General features: G+C 43.3%; 1 protein-coding gene across 2 annotated transcripts in view; it reads left to right on the top strand.

The window, feature by feature from the left end:
- Nucleotides 1-553: 553 nt before the first annotated feature.
- The window catches only part of DBF4 (DBF4-CDC7 kinase regulatory subunit), a 28,868-nt gene continuing 18,158 nt past the window's right edge, over nucleotides 554-11,263 (top strand). The window contains exons 1-7 of one of the 2 annotated variants that reach the window (XM_089533284.1): nucleotides 554-749; nucleotides 1,993-2,092; nucleotides 4,458-4,633; nucleotides 6,991-7,131; nucleotides 7,929-7,979; nucleotides 9,489-9,558; nucleotides 9,660-9,736. In XM_089533284.1, the coding sequence (XP_089389410.1) occupies nucleotides 2,047-2,092; nucleotides 4,458-4,633; nucleotides 6,991-7,131; nucleotides 7,929-7,979; nucleotides 9,489-9,558; nucleotides 9,660-9,736 (561 nt within the window). In that variant the 5' untranslated portion in view covers nucleotides 554-749; nucleotides 1,993-2,046. Of the gene's footprint in view, nucleotides 750-1,992; nucleotides 2,093-4,457; nucleotides 4,634-6,936; nucleotides 7,132-7,928; nucleotides 7,980-9,488; nucleotides 9,559-9,659; nucleotides 9,737-11,263 lie in introns of both variants that reach the window. The other variant, XM_089533283.1, reaches the window with a different exon arrangement.

Genomic DNA, 11,263 nt, shown 5'->3' with positions numbered 1-11,263 from the left:
ATTAATCAAGTATACAAATGGAAGTCATCAAAAATGAATGTACTAGACTCTGATGCACATATATCATAGACATATAACAATACAGTACATCCATATACACACACACACATATACATGTAATGCAATATAGTATATTGCTTTATATGTGTGTGTGTGTGTATATATATATATATATATATATGCGTGTATATGTATGTTGGAATCTGATACATATGTATTAAGTGCATATATATATATATATATCAGCTTCCAACACTTTCATTTCCAATGACTTCCATCTGTATCTTTAAAAAAGAAATAGTGGTAATTAACTTAATACAGTGTGTTATATAAATAAAGTTTAATAATAATAATAATAATAATAATAACGTATACAGTGTGTTTTGGAGAGAAGGGAGCAGAGAGAAAGGGTTGTTACCCACAAAGAAAACGAAAGGCCCAACAAGTCCCAAAGCCCCGAAGGCAAAGCAAGGGGCTGAGGGCGGCTAGGCCTCTGCTCCTTCCCTGACAAGAGGGAGGGCTCTTGGGGAGGAGGAGAGCCTGACGACGCGCAGCCTCCTTCCTTGGAGGCCAACCCGAGAGGCCAGGCCCGCCTCAGAAGGCGCTGGTAGGCCCGGCTGGGCAGAGGCGGGAAAGCGCGGACGAGGATGAGCAGCTGGGGCGAGTGGTAGGAGAAGAAGAAGAAGAAGAGCGCCCGCTGCCCCCGGCGCCATGAGGGACGCCGCCGCCGCCGCCGCCGCCGCTGCGAGGTGAGGCGGTAGTAGGCCTCTGAGGCCGCGAGGCGGCATGGGAGGAACGGCCTTTTCAAAGGCCAACCGTCGCAACGCCTGGGGATGTGGGGCGGCCCCCGGGCGGCGCAAGGGAGACGGGCGCTGGGCACCAGGCGCTGCCCCTTCGGGGGAGAGGACCCCCACGTAAGAGGGGCCAGGGAGGCCTCCCCAAACGGCCCCCGCTTTGGCGGAGAAGCTCCTCCCCTGGTCTTAGTCCTCCTCAGCATGGAGGACACTTTGGGAGGCTTCCTGGGGAGAAAGGCTGAAATGTGGGACTGGGCTTAGTCCTGCTTAAAACTTTTGGGGGGGAATGGAGGACGTTTAAGGAGAGAGAGAGAAAGGTGGAAATGTGGGACAGTCAGTCGCCCTGTTTTGAGTCCTCTTCAAAATGGAGGACGTTCTGGGGATTTCTCCCGGACACAAAGGAGGCAGTTGCCCTGTTCTTAGGCTGAAAAGTGGGACACTCGCCTTGTTCTTAGACCTTCTCAAAATGGGGGACGTTTTGGGATTCCTGCTAGACAGAAATGAGTCTGGGACAACATGCCTTGGGAAAGGAAGATGCCCATCACCATTCTTACAGGCTTTTTAAAAATGTCCTCCATTTGAGCATGACTAAGAAGCACGGATTTACTTTCTGTGTTTTCCAGCTTTTCTTTGGCCATATCCTACATTTACCTTAGAATGTCCTACATCCCCCCTCCCTTGCATTTAGGACAACGTTGTTCAGAGGGGGTTTGCTATTGCCATCCCCGGAGGCTGAGAAAGTGTGACTTCCCTGAGGTCATCCAGTGGTTTTATATAGCAGAGTCAGGATTCGAACCCTGGTCTCCAGGGTCCCAGTCCAATGCTCAAGCCTCTACACCTACCTCTACTGGGTCCGAGAAGACCAGGGTGACCAGGCGTCCTCCTTTTCCAGGACATATCCTCCATTTCGACCTTCTGACCAGCAGGAATTTTAAAATGGTCCATTTTGAGCATGGCTGAGGAGCATGGATTTACATTTCTATCAGTGTTTTTATCTCCTGTTTGGTCATGGCCTCCCATTTTCCTTGAATGCCCTACATTTGGCGATGCCTTGTCACACGCTCTCAGCCTCAGAGGATGGCAATGGCAAACCCTCCCTGAAGAAACGTGTCAAGAAAACCCCGTGGAAGGGTCGCCATGAGTCCGAAAAGGCACACGACAACAAACAACTTCTCTTTCCCTTTTGTTTTGGATTTAGGTCGTAACCATCTTCGCAGGGAAGTGGGCAGAGAAAATGTGACTTCCCAGGAAAATGAAACCAAGTGGTTTGAAAAGCAGCAGCAAAGGACAGTTCCCCTGTAAGTGTTTGTGTTTGGGCTTCCTTTCACATCAGCAATAAGGTGAAACAAACGTACACAAAAGAAAAAGGATGCATCTGCATTGCAGAAATTATTCAGTTTGACACTGTTTTACTAACTTTCGTGCCACAGAGCAATGGGATTCTGGAAATTGGAGTTTGCTGTGGCATCAGAGCTCTCTGGCAGAGAAGGCTAGATGTCTTATAAAACTGCCATTCCCAGAAGTCCATAACATTGAGCCATGGCTGTTAAAGTGGTGTCAAACTGGATTGTTTCTGCTGTATGGAAGTCAGGGAAAGACACTTTTTTTTGCGGTCACAAGCCAAGTCAAACCAGCTTCTGTTTCCAGAAGTCAAGAGAGGGCAGATTTCTTAGACAAATGAAAAAGCCTGCCTAGGTGGATAAGGACAGGATTGTTGTTTGCGTTTTTAAATGTTGGGATGCACGTTTATCTTTATTTTAACTCACATTGTGTTTATTTCATAATAAACATATCCAGACTGAAACAATTGCAAGTGGCTTCTTGGGAAATAACCAAAAAGGTCTGCTTCTCACTCAATGCCCTTTCTGTGTGACTAAACTAAATAAACAAGCAGATGATGTTTGTAAATTAGGTCAAGAGTAGGTGTGATTTTAGATAGCTCTGTGATGACTCTTAGGATATGTAAACTTGTCCCAAAATACATCTTCAAAAAAGACACAGCCTGATGAGGACTAACTCAAGGCTTGGCCATTTTGAAGTAGCAGTACTATCTCAATCAGTAATGTGGAGCACTATGTTAGACTAATGATTTTTACAAGTATTAAAACTTGACCCACATGTCTCTCTTGTGCCATTAATGATCTCCATCTTTGGGTGTTCCACATCTGTTAGAAACGGAAGCATTTTAAAAGCTGTTCAGGCAATTTAAAAGATGTTGAATAACACATATGAAGGCTTCATCTGCTCAGCAGAAATAATGCAGTTTGACACCACTTCAAATGCCATGGCTCAGTGCTATAGAATTCTAGCATTTGTAGTTTGGGGGTACCAGGATATCTCACAAAACTACAAATCCCAGAATTCCATAACATTGAGTCATGCATTATTTCTGCAGTGCAGACAAGGCTGAAGCAGGAAACTCTGCTAGCTCCATCCCACTCTGTTGGCATTTACATTACTTTTTGTGCTCAGAGGGTGGTTTTTTGAACTGAAGCCCTTCCATCTGATTTGAAATGTGGGATATGCATCTGGCAGAAACAGTACTGTGAGGTTCCTGCACTTGTGCAGTTTTCTATTGTTTTCCCCACCCCTGTTGATTTCTGCTTCAGTTTCTGACATGAGGCCAGAGTCCTTTATTGTTATGTTGAGAACCTGCTTGGAGCTCTTGCTTGCTGTGCTGAATCTCATGGTGACCCAATGTGAGGCATTCCTGTAGAACTAGCAACAGTAAAAGGGGCAGAAAGACATACTGCTCATGTCATTTTGAATTACATTAATAGGTGTGTGATGCTTCTTGCTTTATGCACTCACTATGTGTAGTGAAGCCCTGAAGTGGCCAGAAGCTGCTCTTTTTTGCCTGTGTGTTTTGGGCCTTAGATAGTCAAAGGGCCTTGATTTAGTATAGGGATCCCCAAACAACATGGGCAACATGGCTGAAGCATCTGGGAGCTGAAGTCCAAAATCTGTTAAAAGGCACAGTTTGGGAACCGCTGATTTAGTATTAGGGACAGCCAGTTTGGTGTGGTGGTTTGAGTGCTGTACTGTGATTCAGGAGGCCAGGGTTCGAGTCCCTGCTCGGCCATGGAAACCCATTGGGTGACCTTGGGCAAATCACATTCTCTCAGCCTTCGAGATGGCCATAGCAAAACCCCCTCTGAAGAAACTTGCCAAGAAAACCCCACAATAGGGTCACTGTAAGTGAAGACAGAACAACAACAAATCTTTCTGCTGAATACAATAGAATTTACGTCTCAGTAAGCATATGTAGAATCTATACTGTCAGGCTCTGCTAGTGTTAAGGCATTATATCCTATGTGATGGCAAACCTATGGCAACCGTGCCAGAGGTGGCACTCAGAGCCCTCTCTGTGGGCACACATGCTGTAGCCCTAGCACAGAGTTTGCCAGAGTTTCTTACTAGAAAACCAGAGGGACGTGGCACTTTGCAATAAATAAGTGGAGTCTGGGTTGCAGTTTGGGCACTCGGTCTGTAAAAGGTTCACCATCACTGTCCTATATTGATGAGACCTGTTTTAATTATATCATAATATTGACAAGTCCACAGGCTTTTCAGAAATATGGTTTTGCTTCATTTCAACAGGATTTTTCTATAAACAATAAGATCTCAGTTTGGTGATTATGTTCCTTTTTCTTTTGGCGATAGGTGATATGCAAGGAAGAACAGAAAGAAATAGACCTCCCCTGAAAACTGTAAAGAAAGATTCCACGAAGTCAGATAAATTAAAATACAAACCACTTACTGGGAAAGTGTTCTACCTTGATGTTCCATCTAATGTCCTCTCTGAAAAAATAGCAAAAGATCTTAAAGAATTGGGAGGGGTAAGTTAGCAAGTAATATGGTTATGATTTAAAAATGGAGAATAATACAAAGTCTGCAAAAACAGGACATCAGCATTAGAAAATGCTGTTATTTGTGTGAGGAGCCTCCCAAACAAACACATGTCTGCACACGCTTTCTGGATAGCCCTTTGGCTGACAACCCTAAAATAAAGATTAATAAATTGCTGCTGGATGTACTGTATATACTCATGTATAAGTCAACACCATGTATAAGTTGAGGGCAGGTTTTAGGGCCAAAATCAGGGATTTTGATATGACCCCTGGATAAGTCGAGGGTATAATTTGGGTCTCAGTATCCTTACTTCCCCTGCACGTCCCGGCTGTACCATTGGGAGACAGCCAAGCTGGGGAGGAAGCTTCAGAGGCTAGCTCTCGCTCTTCCTCATTCTCTGTAGCTCAGCTGTCCCTTCGGAGGACACGAACCGAGGAAAAGAAGGGAGCAAGTGTTTGTCCCCAGGACTTTCCCCCATCCTGGCGTCCTGCAGCTGCTGGAGGACACTTCGAATGGGGAAAGGGAGGGAGCAAGCGTTTGCCCCCAGGACTTTCCCTAGTGTGGCTGTCCCTTTGGGAGAAAGTCGGGCTGCAGAAGAAGCTTGAGGGGCAAGCCTATTACAGTATTGCCCTGTCTATAAGTCGACCCAGGGTTTTTGGGTCACTTTTTGGGCAAAAATTTCTTGTCTTATAGTCTGGTATATATGGTATGTATCAGAAAGCTGAGATGATCACCAATGCATAGTTAACATACTAGTATAGATACTAGCTAAAACACAAAATGTGTACATACTGAGAAAATCATGTGTGAGTGAATGAGCAGTCATGTTGGTTACCACTAGAGATTGTTAATGGTTATGCTTTTAATTGCTTTTAATTTTATTGATAATTCAGTTATGTTGTTTGTATGATGCAACTTTTTAAGCTGTATCTGTTTTAGGTTTTGTAAGCTAAAGCAAGTCAAAGCGAGTCAGCCTGGGAAAGGTGGGCTCTAAATAAATTTAATAATAATAATGTTGATAATTTTCAGCATAATTTTTATTTTTAAAATCACTTTGTAGCTTCTGTTTCTACTCAGGTGTACCTTGCAAGCTTGGCATCTTAGCAGAGTTAGAAACCCCAGACTCTAGAGCTGCCTCAGTTATCATTTTTGCAACCAGTCCTTGTGGTGACATGCTGCATTGAATAGAGAAATGAATCTTTTTTCTTCTTATAATACAAAAAAAGAGCTTACAAGGACTTTTTTCTCTTTATCTCTTCTTTCTTGTATGATGCAGCTCTGAATCTCACATCTAAACCCAGTGCTGCCCCTGTGCACCACACTGACAACAAATATGTTAGAATAACCGTGATAAATACATGTAAAATACTTCCCATAATTGCTCACAGTGCTTTTTAAATGTTATCTCAGTAACTTTTACACCATGTGTTTTAACAAGTCAGCTGTATAATATCCATTTACTGTCTCCCCTCTTTTTTCGCGGGGGATCCATTCCAGACCCCTTCGTGAAAATGGAGTTTCACACATATTCAAGCCCCATTGGCGTGAATATATGCCCCATTCATTCTCCCACTGTTCGTCCCTCGCACATAAGCGAGGGATGTGAGTCCGAAGACCGCAAGAACGTATTTCCTTTGAGGAGGACAATGATTGGTCTAAGAAGGCTACTCACAGCTCTGAAAACTTGCTCTAACTGGATCCAGCAATACCTTTCCATGACTTCATAAGCCTTTGACCCCGTGGAGGTTCTGATGAATAGTGCGGGAATGTTTTTTGCTGATTAAGCTCTTGCACTATATTCTACACTGTTCTGTATGGTGCCTTGATCCTCTGCAGCAGTGTTTTGTGGGGATGACTGAAAATCACAATTTCCCCCCACTAGCCCACCCACTTGAAGACACCTCCACTGGTTTGAAATCTATTATGAAATGATGGATTCTGATGCAGTACCATGGCTCAGACCTATTTATATGACCAAGTAGCTGTGCAGTGAATTGAATTTCAAGTAATTACCATGCACTTGATGATATACATTATCCAATTGCTCCAGCTGAGATGAGAATAGCCTATTGTGTTCAGGCTGTACCATCTTTGTTTTGCTATTTTACATACAACTGAGGCCATATTAATTGAGTTCTGGGGGAAAAGTTCTCATACTGATGATGTGGGAGTGGGGAAATCATCTGTTAGACTGGTGGCAGATGCTTTCTTATATTACTTTGTATTGTGTCAAATAAAGTACTGTGGTTGCCCCTAGTAATGAGATAATATTTTCTTTCCTTATATCTAGAGAGTTGAAGGATTTCTGAGTAAAGATATTAACTATCTGATCTCTAATAAAAAGGAAGCAAAATTTGCTCAGACTCTTGGACAAGTGTCTCCGGTCCCAAGCCCAGAATCTGTGTACAATGGTGGAAACAGTTCACCTCATCCAAGCAGCAGAAGAGATCGACATGACGGAAGTTCATATAAGACAGCAGATGCAGTAAGTCTTTTTCCTGCTTTCTTTTCACCCTGTCCATCTCAGAAGAGAATTTAAAAAAAACATTGCAAATCAAGTAAATCTGGTTCTTTATAACATTTTATTGTGGGTAACACTGCAAGAAAAGAATGGCTTGATGAAAATTCTTTAGCATATGTTCCCATCATTCTGTCTTTGTCTACCTTAACTCAGGTTTCTAAATAGAGATAAAATATCATCAGTAATGGACATACAGCTAAATCCAATTTTAATTCTGTCTAGAATAGATCTATTATAGTGAATGGGACTTCTTAATCAACAACATTGTAAATCCCACCAATTTTAATGGTCTCCTCTAATTGGACTAAAACTGGATTTAGTTCATAATTTTATTTTCACTTTGCAACTCTGGATTTCATTTTCTACAGATGCTATTTTTCTGTTTGTGTTTCTGAAGTATTATAAAATTGATGGTGTAATACTAATCATATTTAATCATAAGTAAGACCCAGTGACTTGTTTTACATAAGTGGTGGTGGATTTCCTGGACTGATTGACTTTTGAGATTTCTCCTAGTTCTGTGATCCTAAGCATTGAAGCACAGTGTTCAGTAATGTGAAGTACTGACATCCTCAAAATTATTTCTGTCCTGAAATAAAAAATAATAATTAAGTTTGCCAGTGGGGTGCATTGGATGGCAAAGGATAACTGTTTTCTTCAGCAAACCTTTTATTACAACGTCATCCATTAACATACTTCATTTCATTATTCATGAGTAGTAGAGATGTGCCCATATGTTCTGCATTTCTTTTCAAAAATAGGTGCGTATGAGTAGAGGAAAATCCTTAGTTGAAAAAGCAATCAAGGAACAGGTGAGCATCATATAACAGCATGATTCAACTTTCAAAGCTGTGCCCGTGACCATCAAAGCTGATTTTATGTCATTTGCCATGGCAATCAGGTGATTCTGGGTGTGTGCAGATTTTAAAAGTTTTACCAAGCTAGTTTCAAACCACCAAACCAAACTATGTTAAGTTTGTTTGCTTATTTTCAGTATTTATATGTGATCCTAAGTAGGATCCCAGGATGGCTTATTACAAGAACTTTTAAAGAATGTATATAATATGACTGAGCAACAATTTTATTGTGAGATCTTATGACCACAAAGGTTGATTTATATGGTTGATTTTATTCATGTTTGCGCTATGGCTGAATCCAGAGAATCAGTTAGACTTCCTTTACTTTAAGGACACTGAGATGCTTTCAGAAAATAAACCATGGCCTGTTACAGACAGGCCAAAATAAAGCTGCTTTGAGTCACTTTGGAGGTATGGTATTTCAATGATGCATGTGTCCTAAGAGTCCAAAAGCTGCACCAAAGCCACGCTCCAGTCCTAAGGACTGGAGTGCAGCTGTGGTGTGGCTTTTGGACTCTTAGGATTCATGCATCATTGAAAAACCATACCTCCAAAGTGACTTGAAGCAGCTTTATTTTGGCCTGTCTGTAACAGGCCCATGAGTAGTTTGCTTAAGTGCATACTAATTTAATAGCACAATATTGTACATGCCTATTAAGAAGCAAGTCCCATTGATTGGGGGGGGGGGGGGATGGAACTGTTGTCAGGTAGGTGTATTGGATTGGAGTGTACTCACTTGTCTACTCAGGAAAATGGCAAACACACTCCAAACCTGGTGCTGCCAGTCCTCGTGATTTATGGTTACTTCTGGGGAGATACTGTGGGTTTTGGTCCTTAACCTGACTTTTCTCTGAACTAAGCAAAGTTGGAGAAAATCCCAGTGTTTCTCAGAAACCTTAGAGTGACCTTGGGTTCTTTTTTAAAAGGGAACCTTGGTGACACAGTGGTTAAATGCTGGCACTGCAGCCACTCAACTCACAAGCCACAAGGTTGTAAGTTCCAATCCTAGACAGGGGCTCCAGGGTTGACTCAGGCTTGCATCCTTCCAAGATTGTTAAAATGGGTACCCAGCTTGTTGGGGGCAGTTAGCTTACACATGGTAACCTGCTTAGGGAGTGCTTAATTGCACTGATAAGCAGTATAGAAATGTACTTGTTATTGCTGTTTTGGCATGTGAACAGCTAGATCAGATCCAATTTGGACCCATTCATAGCCCACATGCCAAGAACTGTGCCATTTGACAATAAAAGGATGAAATCTTGGAGGAATAGCATGTTTATTCCTGTTTTTCTAACAAGGAGCAAATGATCAAAGAGTGATAATCTTAATTTGGGTTTAATTTTACTTGTGCACTTTGTTTCATTGGGTGGGTTGAGTGTATATAGCACTTCAGGTTATGCTGCTTGCATTCACATACATGCATACCCAAACATTTTAACTTATGAAAGTATATTTGTCCTCCAGGAATTAATCCCTTCAGGTAGTATATTATCTAATGCCTTGAGCTGGGGAGTGAAAATACTTCACGTCGATGGCAAGTATTTTTAAATTACAACTGATTTTTATTGGATTACTGAAGGACTTTTTCAGTTCTTTTAGAGTAAATTGTACATTATATTTGTCTTCCTAAAATAGATATCAAGAATTACATTGATCAAAAGAAGAAAGATCTCTCTCTGATCAAGAAATCAAGCACAGAAATCAAAGATGTGGTAAGCAGACATTCTTGTTTCAGAGAAAGATAGCAGAAAACCATAAATGTTAATTAAATAGTATAAAATAACTTCTGAAATATTTATCATGTGTACTGTTGTAGGACATTTAGATAATACACTGTACATCATATGTTGTTGTGTTCTAGAATAACTTAGTAAAATTGCTGTCTTAAGAGCAATAATATAATGACTTGCTCATTTACATAAGAGATGGACAACTTCCATTGGGCTCTGGACTATTTTTCCAGTTGGTCAGCTGCTCATGGGCTGCATGCTCTAAGGAGGTGTGGCTTAAGGAAAACTAGGTGGAGCATAGCAGAATTTTGTCATAGCGAAAAATGACATGAATAGGTGTAAATCAGATAAAAATTTGAGTATACTTAACCGCAGTCCTGGACTTGGACATCGCACAAAGCTATTCCTGATTAGTTCATCTGCCCTTGTGAAGGGAGGAATGAAACAAATAAATGAGCTGTGCATCTATCATAAGGGTGAAACAGATGGGTATCCAGGAGCAGACAAAAGCCGCTCCTGGCCTGATTGTCCAAGGGCCAGAGTGAACACATGTTGTGGCCCCCAAGGGCAACTTCGTGTCCCAGTGCCAAGTGGACTGTGGCAAGGAGCAGATCTTTTCCTTTCCTTTTTGGGGCCAGTTTTGGGCCACCATAGGCGGCCCTGGGGCAGCTTCCGGGCACTCTGGGGCATGTGTCATTTAAATGCCACACCCTTGGAGTGGCCAGAAACCACCCCCATCTGCTCGTCTGTTTTGGGCCATAGTTTCTTAAACCACATTTTTTCCCTGATGGATGCACTCAGCCTTTATCTACCATCCTAAAAAAAGACTTAGGCGGGTTACAGACCACCCGTTTGGGGCGGCCTGCACCCGCCCCTTTCCCTGGTGTATCGGGGCCTCAGCTGCCAGACCGGCAGCCTTTGAGGCCCCAATCCGTCGCTTTGCAGGCTGTGGGGAAGCGGCAAAAGGCCGCTTCCCCGCAGCCTGGAAAGGGGTGTCCTTGGGGCTTCAAGCCCCAAGGACACCCCGCGGCAGTGGGGAGGAGGAGACAGGGACCGCTTGGCCCCTTTCTCCCTTGCGTCGCTGGGCGCAGCCATTTGAAGGTTGTGCCCAGCGACGCAAAGAAGGAAGGAGCTCCGAAACGGAGCTCCTTCCGGGGTCGCGCAAAGGGCCCACTATGCGCCACAGTGCAGCCTCAATACGTCACAACTGCGCCGCCTCATTTGGAGGCGGCGCGGTTGTGACGTATTGATGGCAGTGGCCGTGTGGAACGGCCGCCGCCATTTTGTGCACGCGGAGCGTGTACTAGGGTTAGGGGGGTGCAGAAGCACCGCCCCTTCCTAATCCTAGTACGCGCTCATCACGTACTTATATGGCGGCCTGTAACCCGCCTTAGGGATCATGCAGATGGGGCAAAAAGAGCGACCAGAGGCTGCTCTCACTCTGATCGCTGCAGGACCATGGTGACCGGACACCGCAGTCCCGAACAGACCACTGGCAAGGAGTGGCTT

This window comes from Sceloporus occidentalis, unplaced genomic scaffold (genome assembly GCF_023333645.1).
Source record: "Sceloporus occidentalis isolate IW3139 unplaced genomic scaffold, rSceOcc1.0.p SCAF_7, whole genome shotgun sequence".
Lineage (NCBI taxonomy): Eukaryota > Metazoa > Chordata > Lepidosauria > Squamata > Phrynosomatidae > Sceloporus > Sceloporus occidentalis.
This window is presented reverse-complemented; position numbering and strand designations above follow the sequence as displayed.